Source organism: Schistocerca nitens, chromosome 3 (assembly GCF_023898315.1).
Source record: "Schistocerca nitens isolate TAMUIC-IGC-003100 chromosome 3, iqSchNite1.1, whole genome shotgun sequence".
NCBI lineage: Eukaryota > Metazoa > Arthropoda > Insecta > Orthoptera > Acrididae > Schistocerca > Schistocerca nitens.
Window position 1 is genome coordinate 80,382,671 of NC_064616.1, and position 21,304 is coordinate 80,403,974.

Here is a 21,304-nt window from a genome sequence, read left to right on the forward strand (position 1 = left end):
AGCTCGTTTCGTGTTATCGCGCAATAGGGGTGGAGTGTCAATTATATGATACGCGAGTTGGAGTGGCAGTCACCGAAACAAAGCCAGTTTTCTTTGCGGCGAGATCTATTTACGAAATTTCAGTCGCCAACTTTCTCTTTCGAATGCGAAAATATTTTGTTGACACCCAACTGCGTAGGGAGAAATGATCATCATAATAAAATAAGAGAAATCAGAGCTGTAACGGAAAGATGTAGGTGTTCCTTTTTCCCACGCACCATTCGCGAGTGGAATGGTAGGGAAATAGTATGAAAATGGTTCGATGAACCCTCTGCCAGGCACTTATGTGTGAATTGCAGAGTAACCATGTAATGTGGATGTGGATGTATTATTTAATGAATTGAGAAGAGTAAAAAGTAAAAAGAGTTGAAATCATTAAGGTATTCATCACGATTTATTAATATGTGAACGACTATACATTGTCCACCAAAAGTTGATACTCGTTTTCGTGCAAAAATCATTTTTTTTTCAATTTTAAAAACAACATATTGTAACTGTAAGCAGTTGGTAGTAATAGAAATGTTACAGCGAATAAACTATTTTGTATAAAAATTATGTAGTATTTTTTGAAACGAATTTATTTAAATCACTCAGTAAGCTATCTGAAGACGCTATGTATCTTACTTAAGACATACTGTACGTTTTCCGATGTACTTCGTTAACTTATAAATGTATGTGTAAATGTCTCTCCCCTAGCTTAAAAGAGATCACGAGTCCGCGCCTGTCGACGATAAGTCGAAAATTTTACGGATCCTGATGTGGGTGACACCAGGCGTGGGGTAAATCACTTAAAACACCAAAAATTCCTTTCACAGTTCTCTCTAAAACCTTAACGACTTTGGTAACCGAATTGCGACGCTTTCGCCCGAGTGCCATTCGGATGCTTTGTTTCGGAAAGTAGGATCAGCACACGCACCTCCGTTTTCGTGATACGGAGTGGCTACTACTCGGCCGAGCAACTCCCTGGCAGTACCGAGAATCGAACTCGGATCCTCCGCGTAATAGACAGACACGCTGACCACTGAGCTACTTCCCGCCCCCTTTAATTCTATTAGACGCGGCGTGTGTGGTGCCTCCCATCTGCAGCCGGCGCTGCTGTTGCAGGCACGGTGCTGTGCGCGTGCATCGTTGTGTGCAACCTGGCGGTGATCCGCGCGCTGTGCCAGCTGGGCTGCCGCGGCCGCCGCCGGCGCCTCGGGGTGCGCATCCTGCGCCACGCCAGCCGCCACGGCGAGCCGGGCGCCGCCTCCGAGATCATGTACAACGCCGCCACCACCGAGGAGGTCGCCTTCGCGCGCCTCATGGCCGTGCTCTGCATCATGTTCGTCGTCTGCTGGGTGCCGCAGCTGGTACGCTCTCTTTTACTCCCCGTCACTTTGTAGCGCACTACCGCATTACTTATCTTCGTCTGTGCTTATACAGTTCATTTCGAAGCTTCGCCTCTTCGAGAATTGTACACAAGTTTTCACTCTTCTCCCCTCGAGCTTTCCACCCCAGCAACCCATTCCATGCAGTTCTCCGCGAATCTAAATATCTCTCTTAATCATTTGATTACACGGTGTTGCCGAGTTATTTATTTATTTCAATTTTTTTGCCGTATCCTCGTGCCCTCTTTCTCTGTCCGTCCGTTTACTCCCCCCCCTCTGTCCATCCACTTCCTCCCTCCCTCTGTCCGCCTTTTCCGTCACCCACTCTCTGCCCGTGTCCTCCAGCCCCTCTATGTGTGCGTCTTCTACTTCTCCCTCAGTCTGTCTATCTGCTCCTCCCCACTCTTTCTCTGTCCACTTCCTTACCCCCGCCCACTGTCCACCTTCTACACCACCCCTGCTCTGCCCGTGTCCTCCAACCCCTCTCTCTGTGCGTCTTCTACTCCTCCCTCTCTCTGTCTATCTGCTCCTCCCCGCTCTTTCTCTGTCCGTTTCCTTCCCCCCTCCCTCTCTCCTGCTCCTCCATCACCCACTCCCTGCCCGTGGTCTCCAGCCCCTCTCAGTGGGCGTCTTCTCCCTCTCTCTATCTATCTGCTCCTCCTCGCTCTTTCTCTGTCCATTTCTTTCATCCCCTCTGTCCATCCGCTTTCCCCTTCCCTCTGTCCACATTCTAAATCGCCCCTGCTCTGACCGTGTAATCCAGCCCCTCTCTCTGTGCGTCTTCTACTCCTCCCTTTCTCTATCTGATCCTCCTCGCTCTTTCCCTGTCCGTTTCCTTCACCCCATCTGCCCATCCGCTTCCTTCCTCCCACTGTCCACCTTCTCCATCACCCCTGCTCTGCCCGTGACCTCCAGCCCCTCTCTCTGTGCGTCTTCTACATCTCCCTCTCTCTATCTGCTCCTCCTCGCTCTTTCTCTGTCTGTTTCTTTCACCCCTTCTGTCCATCCACTTCCCCCCTCCCTCTGTCTACCTTCTCCATCACCCCTGCACTGTCCGTGTCCTCCAGCCCCTCAATCTGTGCGTCTTCTACTCCCCCCTCTCTCTGTCTATCTGCTCTTCCTCTGTCCGTTTCCTTCACCCCCTCTATCCAACTGCTTTCCCCCTTCCCTCTGTCCACCATCTCCATCACCCCTGCTCTGCCGGTGTCCACAAGCCCCACTCTCTGGGCGTCTTCACCATCTCTCTTCCTATCTGCTAGTCCTCACTCTTTCTCTGTCCATTTCCATCACCACCTCTGTCCACCCGCTTTTCCCTCCCTCTGTCCAACTTCTCCATCACCCCTGCTCTGCCTGTGTCCTCCAGCCCCTTTCTCTGTGTGTCTTCTGCTCCTCCTTCTCTCTGTCTATCTGCTCCTCCCCACTCTTTCTCTGTCCGTTGCCTTCCCCCCTCCCTCTGACCACCTTCTCCATCACCCCTGCTCTGCCCGTGTCCTCCAGCACCTCTCTCTGTGCGTCTTCTACTCCTCCCTCTCGCTGTCTTTCTCTGTCCGTTTCCTTCACCCCCTCTATCCATCTGCATTCCCCCCCCCCTCTGTCCACCTTCTCCATCACCCCTGCTCGGCCCGTGTACTCCAAGTCCTCTCTCTGTGCGCCTTCTACTCCTCCCTCTCTCTATCTATCTGCTCCTCCTCGCTCTTTCTCTGTCTGTTTCCTTCACCCCCGCTATCCATCCGCTTTCCCCCCTCCGTCTGTCCTCCTTCTCCATCACCCTCTCTCTGCCCGTGGTTTCTAGCCCATCTCTCTGGGCGTCTTCTCCCTCTCTCTACCGATCTGCTCCTCTTCGCTCTTTCTCGGTACATTTCATTCACCCCCTCTGTCCACCCACTATCCCCCTCCCTCTGTCCACATTCTCCTTCACCCATACTCTGCCCGTGTCCTCCAGCCCCTCTCTTTGTGCGTCTTCTACTCCTCCCTCTCTCTGTCTATCTGCTCCTCCCCGCTCTTTCTCTGTCCCTTTCCTTCCCCCTCCGTCTGTCCACCTTCTAAATCACCCCTGCTCTGCCCATGTCCTCCAGCCTCTCTATCTGTGCGTCTTCTACTCCTCCCTCTCTCTGTCAATCTGCTCTTCCTCTGTCCGTTTCCTTCACCCCCTCTATCCATCTGCTTTCCCCCCTCCCTCTGTCCACCTTCTCCATCACCCCTGCTCTGCCCGTGTCCTCCAGCCCCTCTCTCTGTGCGTCTTCTACTCCTCACTCTCTCTGTCTGACCTCCTCGCTCTTTCTCTGTCCGTCTCCTTCCCCCCTCCCACAGTCCACCTTCTCCATCACCCCTGCACTGCCCATGTCATCCAGGCCATCTCTCTGTGCGTCTTCTACTCCTCCCTCTCCCTGTCTATCTGCTCTTCCTCTGTCCATTTCCATCACCACCTCTATTCTTCTCCTTTCCCCCCAACCTCTGTCCACCTTCTCCATTACCCCTGCTCTGCCCAAGTCCTCCAGCCCCTCTCTCTGTGCGTCTTCTACTCCTCCCTCTCTCTGTCTATCTGCTCCTCCTCGCTCTTTTTTTGTCCGTTACCTACCCCTTCTGTCCAACCGTTTCCCCCTCCCTCTGTCCACCTTCTCCATCACCCACTCTCTGCCGGTGTCCTCCAACCCCTCTCTCTTTGCATCTTCTACTCCTCCATCTCTCTGTCTATCTGCTCCTCCTCGCTCTTTCTCTGTCTGTTTCCTTCCCCGCTCTGTCTATCCGCGTCCCCCTCCCTCTGTCCACCTTCTCCATCACCCCTGCTCTGCCCGTGTCCTCCAGCCCCTCTCTCTGTGCGTCTTCTACTTTTCCCTCTCTCTGTCTATCTGCTCTTCCTCTGTCCGTTTCCTTCACCCCCTCTATCCATCTGCTTTCCCCCCTCCCTCTGTCCACCTTCTCCATCACCCCTGCTCTGCCCGTGTCCTCCAGCCCCTCTCTCTGTGCGTCTTCTACTCCTCACTCTCTCTGTCTGTCTGACCTCCTCGCTCTTTCTCTGTCCGTCTCCTTCCCCCCTCCCACAGTCCACCTTCTCCATCACCCCTGCACTGCCCATGTCATCCAGGCCATCTCTCTGTGCGTCTTCTACTCCTCCCTCTCTCTTTCTGTCTGTTCCTCCTCGCTCTTTCTCTGTCCGTTTCCTTCCCGCCTCTGCCCATCCGCTTCTGCCTTCCTCTGTCCACCTTTTCCATCATCGCAGCTCTGCTCGTGTCCTCCAGCACCTCTCTCTGTGCGTCTTCTAGTCCTCCCTCCCGCTGTCTATCTGCTCTGCCTCGCTCTTTCTCTGTGTGTTTCCTTCCCCGCTCTGTCCATCTGCTTACCCCTCCATCTGTCCAACTTCTCCATCACCCCTGCTCTGCCCGTGTCCTAAAGCCCCTCTCTCTGTGCGTCTTGTATTCCACCCTCTCTCTGTCTATCTGCTCCTCCTCGCTCTTTCTCTGTCCATCTGCTTCCCCCTATCTCTTACCACTTTCTCCATCACCCACTCTCTGCTGGTGTCCTCCAACCCCCCCCCCCCTCCCTCTGTGCGTCTTCTACTCCACCCTCTCTCTTTCTATCTGTTCCTCCTCGCTCTTTCTCTGTCCGTTTCCTTCCCGCCTCTGTCCATCCGCTTCTGCCTTCCTCTGTCCACCTTTTCCATCACTGCAGCTCTGCTCGTGTCCTCCAGCACCTCTCTCTGTGCGTCTTCTAGTCCTCCCTCTCGCTGTCTATCTGCTCCGCCTCGCTCTTTCTCTGTGTGTTTCCTTCCCCATTCTGTCCATCCGCTTACCCCTCCATCTGTCCAACTTCCCCATCACCCCTGCTCTGCCCGTGTCCTCCAGCCCCTCTCTCTGTGCGTCTTTTAATCCTCCCTCTCTCTGTCTATCTGCTCTTCCTCTGTCCATTTCCATCACCCCCTCAATACTTCTCCATTCCCCCCTCCCTCTGTCGACCTTCTCCATCACCCCTGCTCCGCCCGAGTCCTCCAGCCCCACTCTCTGTGCTTCTACTCCTTCCTCTCTCTGTCTATCTGCTCCTCCTCGCTCTTTTTCTGTCCGTTACCAACCCCTTCTCTCAATCCTCTTCCCCCCTCCATCTGTCCGCCTTCTCCATCACCCCAGCTCTGCCCATGTCCTCCAGCCCCTCTCTCTGTGCGTAGTCTACTTCTCCCTCTCTCTGTCTATCTGCTCCTCCCTGCTCTTTCTCTGTCCATTTCCTTTCCCCCTCCCACTGTCCACCTTCTTCACCACCCCTGCTCTGCCCGTGACCTCCAGCCCCTCTCTCTGGGCGTCTTCTACTCCTCCCTCTCTCTGTCTATACGCTCCTCCTCGCTCTTTCTCTGTCTTTTTCCGTCCCCCTCTGTCCATCGGCTTCCCCCTCCCTCTGTCCACCTTTTCCATCATCCCAGCTCTGCCCGTGTCCTCCAGCCTCAATCTCTGTGCGTCTTCTGCTCCTCCCTCTCTGTGTCTATCTGCTCCTCCTCGCTCTTTCTCTATCTGCCTGCTTCCCCGCTCTGTCCATCCGCTTCCCCCTCCCTCTGTCCACCTTCTCCATCATCACTGCTCTCCCTGTGTCCTCCAGCCCCTCTATGTGTACGTCTTCTGCTCCTCCCTCTCTCTGTCTATCTGCTCCTCCCCACTCTTTCTCTGTCCGTTTCCTTCCCAACTACCTCTGTCCACCTTCTCCATCACCCCTGCTCTTCCCGTGTCCTCTAGCCCCTCTCTCTGTGCGTCTTCTTCTCCTCCCTCTCTCTGTCTATACGCTCCTCCTCGCTCTTTCTCTGTCTTTTTCCGTCCCCTCTGTCCATCGGCTTCCCCCTCCCACTGTCCACCTTCTCCATCACCCCTGCTCTGCCCGTGTCCACCAACCCCTCTCTCTGAGCGTCATCCACCCTTCCCTTCCTCTGTCTGTCTGCTCCTCCTCGCTCTTTCTTTGTCCGTTTCCTTCCCCCTCAGCCCAACCGCTTTTCCCTCCCTCTGTCCACCTTCTCCATCATCCACTCTGTGACCGTGTCCTCCAGCCCCTCTCTCTGGGCGTCTTCACCCTCTGTCTATCTATCTGCTCCTCCTCGCTCTTTCTCTGTCCATTTCCTTCACCACCTATATCCGTCCGCCTTTCCCCATCCATCTCTCCACCTTCTCCTCCACCACTGCTCTCCCCGTGTCCTCTAGCCCCTCTATGTGTGCATCTTCTGCTCCTCCCTCTCTCTGTCTATCTGCTCCTCCCCACTCTTTCTCTCTCTGTTTCCTTCCCCCTCCCTCGGTCCACAGCCTCAATCCTCCCTGCTCTGCCTGTGTCCTCCAGCCCCTCTCACTATGCGTCTTCGACTCCTCCCTCCCTCTGTCTATCTGCTCCTCACCGCCCCTTCTCTGTCCGTTTCCTTTCCCACCTCCCTCTGTCCACCTTCTCAATCACCCCTGCTCTGCCCGTGTCCTTCAGCCCATATCTGTGTGCATCTTCTGCTCCTTCCTCTCTCTGTCTGTCTGCTCCTCCTCGCTCTTTCTCTGTCCGTTTCCTTCACCCCCTCTGTCCATCCGCTTCCCCCCTGCCAATGTAGACCTTCTCCATCACCCCTGCTCTGCCCATGTCATCCACCCCATCTCTCTGTGTGACTTCTACTCCTCCCTCTCTCTGCTATCTGCTCCTTCCCACTCTTTCTCTGTTCCTTTACTTCCCCCCTCCCACAGTCCACCTTCTCCATCACCCCTGCACTGCCCATGTCATCCAGCCCATCTCTCTGTGCGTCTTCTACTCCTCCCGCTCTCTATCTGCTCTTCCTCTGTCCATTTCCATCAACCCCTTTATTCTTCTCCTTTCCCCCCTCCCTGTTTCCACCTTCTCCATCACCCCTGCTCTGACCGCGTCCTCCTGCCCCTCTCCCTCTGCGTCTTTTACTCCTCCCTCTCTCTGTCTATCTGCTCCTCCTCGCTCTTTTTCTGTCTGTTACCTACCCCTTCTGTCCAACCGCTTCCCCCTCCCTCTGTCCACCTTCTCCATCACCCACTCTCTGCCCGTGTCCTCTAGCCCCTCTCTCTGTGCGTCTTCTACTCATCCCTCTCTCTGTCTATCTGCTCCTCTCCACTCTTTCTGTGTCTACTTCCTTCCCCCTCCTTCTGTCCACAGCCTCCATCCCCCCTGCTCTGCCTGTGTCCTCCAGCCCCTCTCACTATGCGTCTTCGACTCCTCCCTCGCTCTGTCTATCTGCTCCTCACCGCCCTTGCTCTGTCCATTTCCTTTCCCACCTCCCTCTGTCAACCTTCTCAATCACCCCTGCTCTGCCCGTGTCCTTCAGCCCATATCTGTGTGCATCTTCTGCTCCTCCCTCTCTCTGTCCATCTTCTCCTCCTCGCTCTTTCTCTGTCCGTTTCCTTCCCAACTCCCTCTGTCCGCCTTCTCCATCACCCACTCTCTGCCCGTGTCCTCCAGCCCCTCTCTCTGTACGTCTTCTTCTCCTCCCTCTCTGTGTCTATATGATCCTCCCCGCTCTTTCTCTGTCTGTTTCCTTCCCCCTCTGTCCATCCGCTTGCCCCACCCTTGTCCACCTTCTCCATCACCCCTGCTCTGCCCGTGTCCACCAGCTCCTCTCTCTGTGCGCCTTAAACTCCTCCCTCTCTCTGTCTGTCTGTTCCTCCTTGCTCTTTCTCTGTCCGTTTCCTTCCCCCTCTGTCCATCTGCTTCCCCCTCCCTCTTCCCACTTTCCCCATCACCCACTCTCTGCCGGTGTCCTCCAACCCCTCTCTCTTTGCATCTTCTACTCCATCTCTCTGTCTATCTGCTCCTCCTCGCTCTTTCTCTGTCCGTTTCCTTCCCCCCTCTGCCCATCCGCTTCCCCCTCCCTCTTTCCACCTTTTCCATCATCACAGCTCTGCTCGTGTCCTCCAGCCCCTCTCTCTGTGCGTATTCTACTCCTCCCTCTCTCTGTCCATCTGCTCCTCCTCGCTCTTTCTCTGTCTGTTTCCTTCCCCGCTCTGTCTATCCGCTTCCCCCTCCCTCTGTCCACCTTCTCCATCACCCCTGCTCTGCCCGTGTCCTCCAGCCCCTCTATCTGTGCGTCTTCTACTCCTCCCTCTCTCTGTCTATCTGCTCTTCCTCTGTCCGTTTCCTTCACACCTCTATCCATCTGCTTTTCTCCTCCCTCTGTCCACCCTCTCCATCACCCCAGCTCTGCCTGTTTCCTCCAGCCCCCCTCTCTGTGCGTCTTCTACTTTTCCCTCTCTCTGTCTATCTGCTCTTCCTCTGTCCGTTTCCTTCACCCCCTATATCCATCTGCTTTCCCCCCTCCCTCTGTCCACCTTCTCTATCACACCTGCTCAGCCCATGTCCTCCAGCCCCCCTCTCTGTCCGTCTTGTACTCCTCCCTCTCTCTGTCTATCTGCTCCTCCTCGCTCTTTCTCTGTCCATCTGCTTCCCCCTCCCTCTTACCACTTTCTCCATCACCCCTGCTCTACCCGTGACCTCCAGCCCCTCTCTCTGTGCGTCTTCTACTCCTCCCTCTCTCTGTCTACCTGCTCCTTCCCGCTCTTTCTCTGTCTGTTTCCTTCCCAACTCCCTCTTACCACTTTCTCCATCACCCACTCTCTGCCGGTGTCCTCCAACCCTCCCTCTGTGCGTCTTCTACTCCTCCCTCTCTCTTTCTATCTGCTCCTCCTCGCTCTTTCTCTGTCCGTTTCCTTCCCCCTCTGCCCATCCGCTTCCCCCTCCCTCTGTCCACCTTTTCCATCACCGCAGCTCTGCTCGTGTCCTCCAGCACCTCTCTCTGTGCGTCTTCTAGTCCTCCCTCTCGCTGTCTATCTGCTCCGCCTCGCTCTTTCTCTGTGTGTTTCCTTCCCCATTCTGTCCATCCGCTTACCCCTCCATCTGTCCAACTTCCCCATCACCCCTGCTCTGCCCGTGTCCTCCAGCCCCTCTCTCTGTGCGTCTTTTAATCCTCCCTCTCTCTGTCTATCTGCTCTTCCTCTGTCCATTTCCATCACCCCCTCAATACTTCTCCATTCCCCCCTCCCTCTGTCGACCTTCTCCATCACCCCTGCTCCGCCCGAGTCCTCCAGCCCCACTCTCTGTGCTTCTACTCCTTCCTCTCTCTGTCTATCTGCTCCTCCTCGCTCTTTTTCTGTCCGTTACCAACCCCTTCTCTCAATCCTCTTCCCCCCTCCATCTGTCCGCCTTCTCCATCACCCCAGCTCTGCCCATGTCCTCCAGCCCCTCTCTCTGTGCGTAGTCTACTTCTCCCTCTCTCTGTCTATCTGCTCCTCCCTGCTCTTTCTCTGTCCATTTCCTTTCCCCCTCCCACTGTCCACCTTCTTCACCACCCCTGCTCTGCCCGTGACCTCCAGCCCCTCTCTCTGGGCGTCTTCTACTCCTCCCTCTCTCTGTCTATACGCTCCTCCTCGCTCTTTCTCTGCCTTTTTCCGTCCCCCTCTGTCCATCGGCTTCCCCCTCCCTCTGTCCACCTTTTCCATCATCCCAGCTCTGCCCGTGTCCTCCAGCCTCAATCTCTGTGCGTCTTCTGCTCCTCCCTCTCTGTGTCTATCTGCTCCTCCTCGCTCTTTCTCTATCTGCCTGCTTCCCCGCTCTGTCCATCCGCTTCCCCCTCCCTCTGTCCACCTTCTCCATCATCACTGCTCTCCCTGTGTCCTCCAGCCCCTCTATGTGTACGTCTTCTGCTCCTCCCTCTCTCTGTCTATCTGCTCCTCCCCGCTCTTTCTCTGTCCGTTTCCTTCCCAACTACCTCTGTCCACCTTCTCCATCACCCCTGCTCTTCCCGTGTCCTCTAGCCCCTCTCTCTGTGCGTCTTCTACTCCTCCCGCTCTCTATCTGCTCTTCCTCTGTCCATTTCCATCAACCCCTTTATTCTTCTCCTTTCCCCCCTCCCTGTTTCCACCTTCTCCATCACCCCTGCTCTGACCGCGTCCTCCTGCCCCTCTCCCTCTGCGTCTTTTACTCCTCCCTCTCTCTGTCTATCTGCTCCTCCTCGCTCTTTTTCTGTCTGTTACCTACCCCTTCTGTCCAACCGCTTCCCCCTCCCTCTGTCCACCTTCTCCATCACCCACTCTCTGCCCGTGTCCTCTAGCCCCTCTCTCTGTGCGTCTTCTACTCATCCCTCTCTCTGTCTATCTGCTCCTCTCCACTCTTTCTGTGTCTACTTCCTTCCCCCTCCTTCTGTCCACAGCCTCCATCCCCCCTGCTCTGCCTGTGTCCACCAGCCCCTCTCACTATGCGTCTTCGACTCCTCCCTCGCTCTGTCTATCTGCTCCTCACCGCCCTTGCTCTGTCCATTTCCTTTCCCACCTCCCTCTGTCAACCTTCTCAATCACCCCTGCTCTGCCCGTGTCCTTCAGCCCATATCTGTGTGCATCTTCTGCTCCTCCCTCTCTCTGTCCATCTTCTCCTCCTCGCTCTTTCTCTGTCCGTTTCCTCCCCAACTCCCTCTGTCCGCCTTCTCCATCACCCCTGCTCTGCCCGTGTCCTCCAGCCCCTCTCTCTGTGCGTCTTCTTCTCCTCCCTCTCTGTGTCTATATGATCCTCCCCGCTCTTTCTCTGTCTGTTTCCTTCCCCCTCTGTCCATCCGCTTGCCCCACCCTTGTCCACCTTCTCCATCACCCCTGCTCTGCCCGTGTCCACCAGCTCCTCTCTCTGTGCGCCTTAAACTCCTCCCTCTCTCTGTCTGTCTGCTCCTCCTTGCTCTTTCTCTGTCCGTTTCCTTCCCCCTCTGTCCACCTGCTTCCCCCTCCCTCTTCCCACTTTCCCCATCACCCACTCTCTGCCGGTGTCCTCCAACCCCTCTCTCTTTGCATCTTCTATTCCATCTCTCTGTCTATCTGCTCCTCCTCGCTCTTTCTCTGTCCGTTTCCTTCCCCCCTCTGCCCATCCGCTTCCCCCTCCCTCTTTCCACCTTTTCCATCATCACAGCTCTGCTCGTGTCCTCCAGCCCCTCTCTCTGTGCGTATTCTACTCCTCCCTCTCTCTGTCCATCTGCTCCTCCTCGCTCTTTCTCTGTCTGTTTCCTTCCCCGCTCTGTCTATCCGCTTCCCCCTCCCTCTGTCCACCTTCTCCATCACCCCTGCTCTGCCCGTGTCCTCCAGCCCCTCTATCTGTGCGTCTTCTACTCCTCCCTCTCTCTGTCTATCTGCTCTTCCTCTGTCCGTTTCCTTCACACCTCTATCCATCTGCTTTTCTCCTCCCTCTGTCCACCTTCTCCATCACCCCAGCTCTGCCTGTTTCCTCCAGCCCCCCTCTCTGTGCGTCTTCTACTTTTCCCTCTCTCTGTCTATCTGCTCTTCCTCTGTCCGTTTCCTTCACCCCCTATATCCATCTGCTTTCCCCCCTCCCTCTGTCCACCTTCTCTATCACACCTGCTCAGCCCATGTCCTCCAGCCCCCCTCTCTGTCCGTCTTGTACTCCTCCCTCTCTCTGTCTATCTGCTCCTCCTCGCTCTTTCTCTGTCCATCTGCTTCCCCCTCCCTCTTACCACTTTCTCCATCACCCCTGCTCTGCCCGTGACCTCCAGCCCCTCTCTCTGTGCGTCTTCTACTCCTCCCTCTCTCTGTCTACCTGCTCCTTCCCGCTCTTTCTCTGTCTGTTTCCTTCCCAACTCCCTCTTACCACTTTCTCCATCACCCACTCTCTGCCGGTGTCCTCCAACCCCCCCTCTGTGCGTCTTCTACTCCTCCCTCTCTCTTTCTATCTGCTCCTCCTCGCTCTTTCTCTGTCCGTTTCCTTCCCCCTCTGCCCATCCGCTTCCCCCTCCCTCTGTCCACCTTTTCCATCATTCCAGCTCTGCCCGTGTCCTCCAGCCCCTCTCTCTGTGCGTCTTCTGCTCCTCCCTCTCTGTGTCTATCTGCTCCTCCTCGCTCTTTCTCTATCTGCTTGCTTCCCTGCTCTGTCCATCCGCTTCCCCCTCCATCTCTCCACCTTCTGCATCACCCCTGCTCTGCCCGTGTCCTCCAGCCCCTCTCTCTGTGCGTCTTCTACTCCTCCCTCTCTCTGACTATCTGCTCCTCCTCGCTCTTTCTCTGTCTGTTTCCTTTCCCGCTCTGTCCATCCGCTTCCCCCTCCCTCTGTCCAACTTCTCCATCACCCCTGCTCTACCCGTGTCCTCCAGCCCCTCTCTCTGTGCATCGTCTACTCCTCCCTCTCTCTGTCTATCTGATCCTCGGTCTTTCTCTGTCCGTTTCCTTCCCCCTCTGTCCATCCGTTTCCCCCTCCCTTTGTAATCCTTCTCCATCACCCGTGCTCTTCCCGTGTCCTCCAGCCCCACTCTCTGTGCGTCTTCAGCTCCTCCCTCTCTCTGTCTATCTGCTCCTCCTCGCTCTTTCCTTGTCCGTTTCCTTCCCTCCCTCTATCCGCTTTCCCCCCTCCCTCTGTCCTCCTTCTCCTTCATCCACTCTCTTCCCGTGTGCAGCAGACCCTCTCTCTGTACATCTTATACTCCTCCCTCTCTCTGTCTATCTGCCCCTCCCTACTCTTTCTCTGTCCGTTTCCTTCCCCCCTGTCCATCATCTCCATCACCCCTGCACTACCCGTGTCCCGCAGCCACTCTCTCTCTGCAAATTCTACTCCTCCGTCTCTCTGTCTATCTGCTACTCCTCGCTCTTTCTCTTTCCGTTTCCTTCCCCCTCTTTCCACCCGCTTCCACCTCCATCTGTCCACCATCTCCAACACCCACTCTGTGAGCGTGTCCAACAGCCACTCTCTCTGGGCGTCTTCACCCTCTCTCTATCTATCAGCTCCTCCTCGCTCCTCCTCTGTCCATTTCCTTCACCACCTCTATCCATCCGTTTTTCCCCATCCCTCTGTCCAACTTCTCCACTGCTCTCCCTGTGTCCTCCAGCCCCTCTATGTGTGCGTCTTCTGCTCCTCCCTCCCTCTGTCTATCTGCTCCTCCTCGCTGTTTCTCTGTCTTTTTCCGTTCTCCTCTGTACATCGGCTTCCCCCTCCCTCTGTCCACCGTCTCCATCACCCCTGCTCTGCCCGTGTCCACCAGCACCTCTCTCTGAGCATCATCTACCCTTCCCTCCCTCTGTCTGTCTGCTCCTCCTCGCTCTTTCTTAGTCCGTTTCCTTCCCCCCTCTGCCCATCCGCTTTTCCCTCCCTCTGTCCACCTTCTCCATCATCCACTCTGTGACCGTGTCCTCCAGCCCCTCTCTCTAGGCGTCTTCACCCTCTGTCTATCTATCTGCTCCTCCTCGCTCTTTCTCTGTCCATTTCCTTCACCACCTATATCCGTCCGCTTTTCCCCATCCCTCTGTCCACCTTCTCCTTCACCACTGCTCTCCCCGTGTCCTCCAGCCCCTCTATGTGTACGTCTTCTGCTCCTCCCTCTCTCTGTCTATCTGCTGCTCCCCGCTCTGTCTCTGTCCGTTTCCTTCCCTTCTCCCTCTGTCCCTTTTTTCTCCATCAACCCAGCTCTGCCCATGTCCTCCAGCTCCTCTCTCTGTGCGTATTCTACTTCTCCCTCTCTCTGTCTATCTGCTCCTCCCCGCTCTTTCTCTGTCCATTTCCTTACCCCCTCCTTCTGTCCACCTTCTTCACCCCCCTGCCTTGCCCGTGACCTCCAGCCCCTCTCTGTCTGCGTCTTCTACTCCTCCCTCTCTCTGTCTATCTGCTCCTCCTCGCTCTTTCTCTGTCTGTTTCCTTTCCCGCTCTCTCCATCCGCTTCCCCCTCCCTCTGTCCAACTTCTCCATCACCCCTGCTCTGCCCATGTCCTAAAGCGCCCCTCTCTGTGCGTCTTCTACTCCTCCCTCTCTCTGTCTATCTGCTCCTCCTCGCTCTTTCTCTGTCTTTCCTTCCCCCTCTGTCCATCTGCTTCTCCCTCCCTCTATCCACCTTCTACATCACCCCTGGTCTGCCCGTGTCCTCCAGGCCCTCCCTCAGTGCGTCTTCTTCTCCTCCCTCTCTCTGTCTATATGCTCCTCCTCGCTCTTTCTCTGTCTGTTTCCTTCCCCCTCTGTCCATCCGCTTGCCCCTCCCTTGTCCATCTACTCCATCACCCCTGCTCTGCCCGTGTCCGCCAGCCCCTCTCTCTGTGCACCTTCTACTCCTCCCTCTCCCTGTCTGTCTGCTCCTCCTCGCTCTTTCTCTGTCCGTTTCCTTCCCCCCTCTACCCATCCGCTTCCCCATCGCTCTGATTACCTTTTCCATCATCCCAGCACCGCTCGTGTCCTCCAGCCCCTCTCTCTGTGCGTCTTCTACTCCTCCCTCCCTCTGTCTGTCTGCTCCTCCTCGCTCTTTCTCTGTCCGTTTCCTTCCCCCTTCTACCCATCCGCTTCCCCCTCGCTCTGATTACCTTTTCCATCATCCCAGCACCGCTCGTGTCCTCCAGCCCCTCTCTCTGTGCGTCTTCTACTCCTCCCTCCCTCTGTCTGTCTGCTCTTCCTCGCTCTTTCTCTGTCTGTTTCCTTCCCTGCTCTGTCCATCCGCTTCCCCCTCCCTCTGTCCACCTTCTCCATCACCCACTCTCTACCCGTGTCCTCCAGCCCCACTCTCTGTGCGTCATCTACTCATCCCTCTCTCTGTCTATCTGCTCCTCCCCACTCTTTTTCTGTCTGTTTCCTTCCCTGCTCTGTCCATCCGCTTCCCCCTCCCTCTGTCCATCTTCTCCATCACCCACTCTCTACCTGTGTCCTCCAGCCCCACTCTCTGTGCGTCAACTACACATCCCTCTCTCTGTCTATCTGCTCCTCCCCACTCTTTTTCTGTCCGTTTCCTTCCCCCTCCCTCTCTCCACATTCTCCATCCCCCCTGTTCTGCCTGTGTTCTCCAGCGCCTCTCTCTGTGCGTCTTCGACTCCTCCCTCTCTCTGTCTTTCTGGTCCTCCCCACTCTTTCTCTGTCCATTTCCTTTCCCCTCTACCTGTGTCCGCCATCTCCATCACCCCTGCTCTGCCCGTGTCATCCAGCCCCATTACTCTGTGCATCTTCTGCTCCTCACTCTCTCTGTCCATCTACTCCTTGCTCTTTCTCTGTCCATATCCTTCACCCCGTCTGTCCATCCTCTTCCCCTCTCCCTCTGACCACCTTCTCCATCACCACTTATCTGCCCATATCCTCCAGCCCCTCTCTCTGTGGGTCTTCTACTCCTCCCTCTCTCTGTCTATCTGCTCCTCCTCGCACTTTCTCTGTCCGTTTCCTTTCCCCTCCCTCTGTCCACCTTCTCCATCACCCCTGCTCTGCCCGTATCCTCCTGCCCTTCTCTCTGTGCGTCTTCTACTCCTCCTCTCTTTGCTATCTGCTCCTCGCCACTCCTTCTCTGTCTGTTCCTTCCACCCTTCGACTGCCCACCTTCTATATCACCCCTGCTCTGCCCATGTCCTCCAGCACATCTCTCTTTGCGTCTTCTACTCCTCCCTCTCACTGTCTATCTGCTCTTCCTCTGTTCGTTTCCATCACACCCTCTATCCTGCTCCTTTCCCCCTTCTCCATCACCCCTGCTCTGCCCGTGTCCTCCTGCCCCTCTCACTGTGCGTGTTCTACTCCTCCCTCTCTCTGTCTATCTGCTCCTCCCCGCTCTTTCTCTGTCTGTTTCATTTCTCCCCCCCCCCTCTGTCCACCATCTCCATTATTCCTGCACTGCCTGTGTCCTCCAGCCCATATCTCTATGCATCTTCTGCTCCTCCCTCTCTCTGTCCATCTGCTCCTCCTCGCTCTTTATCTGTCCGTTTCCTTCATCCCCTCTTTCCATCCGTTTCCCCCCTCCCTCTGTCCACCTTCTCCATCACCCCTCCTCTGCCCGTGTCCTCCTGCCCCTCTCTCTGTGCGTGTTCTACTTCTCCCTCTCTCTGTCTATCTGCTCTTCCTCTGTCCATTTCCTTCACCCCCTCTGTCCATCTGCTTTCTCCCCTCCCTCTGTCCACCTTCTCCATCACCCCTGCTCTACCCGAGTTCTTAAGCCCCTCTCACCGTGCGTCTTCTACTCCTCCCTCTCTGTCTATATGCTCCTCCCCGCTCTTTCTTGTCCGTTCCTTCCCCCTCCCTCTGTCCACCTTCTCCATCACCCATGCTCTGCCCGTGTCCTCCAGCCACTCTCTCTGTACGTCTTCTACTTCTCCCTCTCTCTATCCATCTGCTCTTTCTCTGTCCGAATCCATCATCCCCTCTATCCTTCAATTTCCCCCCTGTCCTCCAGCCCCACTCTCTGTGTGTCTTCTACTTCTCCCTCTCTCTATCTATCTGCTCCTCCTCGCGCTTTCTCTGTCCGTTTCCTTCACCCCCTCTATCCATCCGCTTTCCCCTCTCCCTCTGTCCTCCTTCTCAATCACCCACTCTCTGCCCGTGGCTTCCATCCCCTCTCTCTGGGCGTCTTCTCCCTCTCTCAATCTATCTGCTCCTCTTCGCTCTTTCTCTGTCCATTTCATTCACGCCCTCTGTCCACCAACTTTCCCCCTCCCTCTGTCCACATTCTCCATCACCTCTACACTGCCCGTGTCCTCAAGCCCCTCTCTTTGTTCGTTTTCTACTCCTCCCTCTCTCTGTCTATTTGCTCCTCCTCGCTCTTTCTCTGTCCATTTCCCTCACCCCCTGTGTCCATCTGGTTCCCCCCTCCCTCTGTCCAACTTCTCCATCACCCCTGCTCTGCCCGTGTCCTCCAGCCCCTCTCTCTGTGCGTCTTCTACTCCTCCCTCTCTCTGTCTATCTGCTCCTCCCCGCTCCTTCTCTGTCCCTTTCCTTCCCCCTCCCTATGTCCACCTTCTCCATCACCCTCCTCTGCCCGTGTCCTGCAGCCCCTCTCTCTGAGTGTCTTCTACTCGTCCCACTGTCTTTCTTTCTGCTCCTCCTCGCTCTTTCTCTGTCTGTTTCCTTCCCCTTCTGTCCATCCGCTACCCCCTCCCACTGCCCCCCTTCTTCATCACCCCTGCTCTGCCCATGTCCTCCAGCCCCCCTCTCTGTCCATCTTCTACTCCTCCCTCTCTCTGTCTATCTGCTCCTCCTCGCTCTCTCTCTGTCCGTTTCCTTCATCCTCTGTCCATCTGCTTCCCCCTCCCTCTGTCCACCTTCTCCATCACCCCTACTCTGCCCATGTCCTCCAGCCCCTCTCGCTGTGCATCTTCTACTCCTCCCTCTCTCTGTCTATCTGCTCCTCCCCGCTCTTTCTCTGTCTGTTTCATTTCTCCCCCCCCCCTCTGTCCACCATCTCCATTATTCCTGCTCTGCCTGTGTCCTCCAGCCCATATCTCTATGCATCTTCTGCTCCTCCCTCTCTCTGTCCATCTGCTCCTCCTCGCTCTTTATCTGTCCGTTTCCTTCATCCCCTCTTTCCATCAGTTTCCCCCCTCCCTCTGTCCACCTTCTCCATCACCCCTCCTCTGCCCGTGTCCTCCTGCCCCTCTCTCTGTGCATGTTCTACTTCTCCCTCTCTCTGTCTATCTGCTCTTCATCTGTCCATTTCCTTCACCCCCTCTGTCCATCTGCTTTCTCCCCTCCCTCTGTCCACCTTCTCCATCACCCCTGATCTACCCGAGTTCTTAAGCCCCTCTCACCGTGCGTCTTCTACTCCTCCCTCTCTGTCTATATGCTCCTCCCCGCTCTTTCTTGTCCGTTCCTTCCCCCTCCCTCTGTCCACCTTCTCCATCACCCATGCTCTGCCCGTGTCCTCCAGCCACTCTCTCTGTACGTCTTCTACTTCTCCCTCTCTCTGTCCATCTGCTCTTTCTCTGTCCGAATCCATCATCCCCTCTATCCTTCAATTTCCCCCCTGTCCTCCAGCCCCTCTCTCTGTGTGTCTTCTACTTCTCCCTCTCTCTATCTATCTGCTCCTCCTCGCGCTTTCTCTGTCCGTTTCCTTCACCCCCTCTATCCATCCGCTTTCCCCTCTCCCTCTGTCCTCCTTCTCAATCACCCACTCTCTGCCCGTGGCTTCCATCCCCTCTCTCTGGGCGTCTTCTCCCTCTCTCAATCTAACTGCTCCTCTTCGCTCTTTCTCTGTCCATTTCATTCACGCCCTCTGTCCACCAACTTTCCCCCTCCCTCTGTCCACATTCTCCATCACCCATACACTGCCCGTGTCCTCAAGCCCCTCTCTTTGTTCGTTTTCTACTCCTCCCTCTCTCTGTCTATTTGCTCCTCCTCGCTCTTTCTCTGTCCATTTCCCTCACCCCCTGTGTCCATCTGGTTCCCCCCTCCCTCTGTCCAACTTCTCCATCACCCCTGCTCTGCCCGTGTCCTCCAGCCCCTCTCTCTGTGCGTCTTCTACTCCTCCCTCTCTCTGTCTATCTGCTCCTCCTCGCTCTCTCTCTGTCCGTTTCCTTCATCCTCTGTCCATCTGCTTCCCCCTCCCTCTGTCCACCTTCTCCATCACCCCTGCTCCGCGCATGTCCTCCAGCCCCTCTCGCTGTGCGTCTTCTACTCCTCCCTCTCTCTGTCAATCTGCTCCTCCTCGCTCTTTTTCTGTCCGTTTCCTTCCCCCTCCGTCCAACCGCTTCCCCTCCCTCTGTCCGCTTCTCCATCACCCACTCTCTACTCGTGTCCTCCAGCCCCTCTCTCTGTGCGTCTTCGACACATCCCTCTCTCTGTCTATCTGCTCCTCCCCACTCTTTCTCTGTCCGTTTCCTTCCCCCTCCCTCTGTCCACATTCTCCATCACCCCTCCTCTGCCCGTGTCCTGCAGCCCCTCTCTCTGTGCGTCTTCTACTCCTCCCACTGTTTTTCTATCTGCTCCTCCTCGCTCTTTCTCTGTCTGTTTCCTTCCCCTTTTGTCCATCCGGTACCCTCTCCCACTGTCCACCTTCTTCATCACCCCTGCTCTGCCCATTTCCTCCAGCCCCCCTATCTGTGCGTCTTCTACTCCTCCCTCTCTCTGTCTATCTGCTCCTCCTCGCTCTTTCTCTGTCATTTTCCTTCCCCCTCTGTCCATCCGCTTCCCCCTCCCTCTGTGCACCATCTCCATCACCCCTGCTCTCCCCGTGTCCACCAGCCCATCTCTCTGTGCGTCTTCTACTCCTCCCTTTGTCTGTCTGTCTGCTCCTCCCCACTCTTTCTCTGTCCGTTTCCTTCCCCCTCCCTCTGTCCACATTCTCCATCTCCCCTGCTCTGCCTGTGTCCTCCAACCCCTCTCTCTGTGTGTCTTCGACTCCTCCCTCTCTCTGTCTGTCTGGTCCTCCCCGCTCTTTCTCTGTCCGTTTCCTTTCCCCTCTCCCTCTGTCCACCTTCTCCATCACCCCTGCTCTGCCCGTGTCCTCCAGCCCATATCTCTGTGCATCTTCTGCTCCTCCCTCTCTCTGTCCATCTGCTCCTCCTTGCTCTATCTCTGTCCATTTCCTTCACCCCCTCTGTCCATCCGCTTCCCCCCTCACTCTGACCACCTTCTCCATCCCCCCTGCTCTGCCCATATCCTCCAGCCGCTCTCTCTGTGCGTCTTCTACTCCTCCCTCTCTCTGTCTATCTGCTCCTCCTCGCTCTTTCTCTGTCTGTTTCATTCCACCTCTGTCCATCTGCTTCCCCCTCCCTCTTAGCACTTTCCCCATCACCCATTCTCTGCCGGAATACTCCAACCCCTCTCTCTGTGCGTCTTCTACTCCTACATCTCTCTGTCTATCTGCTCCTCCTTGCTCTTTCTCTGTCCGTTTCCTTCCCCCCTCTGCCCATCCGCTTCCCTCTCCCTCTGTCCACCTTCTCCATCACCCCTGCTCTGCCCATGTCCTCCAGCCCCCCTCTCTGTGCGTCTTCTACTCCTCCCTCTCTCTGTCTATCTGCTCCTCCTCGCTCTTTCTCTGTCTTTCCTTCCCCCTCTGTCCATCTGCTTCTCCCTCCCTCTGCCACCTTCTACATCTCCCCTTGTCTGCCCATGTCCTCCAGCCACTCTCTCTGTGCGTCTTCTACTCCTCCCTCTCTCTGTCTATCTGCTCCTCCCCGCTCTTTCTCTGTCCGTTTGCTTTCCCCCCATCCCTCTGTCCACCTTCTCCATTATTCCTGCCCTGCCTGTGTCCTCCAGCCGATATCTCTATGCATCTTCTGCTCCTCCCTCTCTCTCTCCATCTGCTCCTCCTCGCTCTTTCTCTGTCCGTTTCCTTCACCCTCTCTGTCCATCCGCTTCCCCCCTCCATCAATCCACCTTCTCCATCACCCCTGCTCTGCCCGTGTCCTCCAGCCCCTCTCTCTGTGCGTCTTCTACTGCTCCCTCTCTCTGTCTATCTGCTCCTCCTCGCTCTTTCTCTGTCTGTTTCCTTCCCCCTCTGTCCATCCGCTTCCCCCTCCTTCTGTGCACCTTCTCCATCAACCCTGCTCTGCCCGTGTCCACCAGCCCCTCTCTCTGTGCGTCTTCTACTCCTCCCTCTCTCTGTCTGTCTGCTCCTCCTCGCTCTTTCTCTGTCCGTTTCATTGCCCCCTCTGCCCATCCGCTTCCCCCTCCCTCTGTCCACCTTCTCCATCACCCCCACTCTGCCCATGTCCTCCAGCCCCCCTGTCTGTGCGTCTTCTACTCCTCCCTCTCTTTCTATGTGCTCCTCCTCGCTCTCTCTGTCCATTTGCTCCCCTCTCTGTCCATCTCCTCCTCTTCCCTTTCTTTGTCCATTTCCTCCTCCTCCCTCAGATTTGTGTCCACGTCCTCTTTCCGCTTCTGTCTGTCCAGCTCTTCCTTCCCCCCATACTCTCTCCACGTTATCATCGTCTCCCCGAAGAGAGTTTGCTGGTTGGCATAAAAGTTTTCTGGGTTTGATACCGCTTCTTAATGTAAAAACTGCTGCTCCTGGAGAAGAAAAAAAAATCGAACGTTTCGGCCACGATTGCAGGAGCCTTCTTCTGGGTCTTTTTTTTTTTTTCAACAGCTGTAGTTTTTACATTATGACGCGGTACCAAACACAGAAGACTTTTATGTCGACTGACTCTAGCCACGGAAGCCTACGCAGTTATACACTCCTGGAAATTGAAATAAGAACACCGTGAATTCATTGTCCCAGGAAGGGGAAA

At 55.9% G+C, this 21,304-nt stretch overlaps 1 protein-coding gene across 1 annotated transcript in view; it reads left to right on the forward strand.

Annotated features, from left to right (window-relative positions):
* The window catches only part of LOC126249091 (prostaglandin D2 receptor), a 406,101-nt gene that overhangs the window by 342,001 nt on the left and 42,796 nt on the right, over nt 1-21,304 (forward strand). Inside the window, exon 3 of the mRNA XM_049950742.1 lies at nt 1,144-1,388. Within this exon, the coding sequence (XP_049806699.1) occupies nt 1,144-1,388 (245 nt within the window). The remainder of the gene's footprint in view (nt 1-1,143; nt 1,389-21,304) is intronic.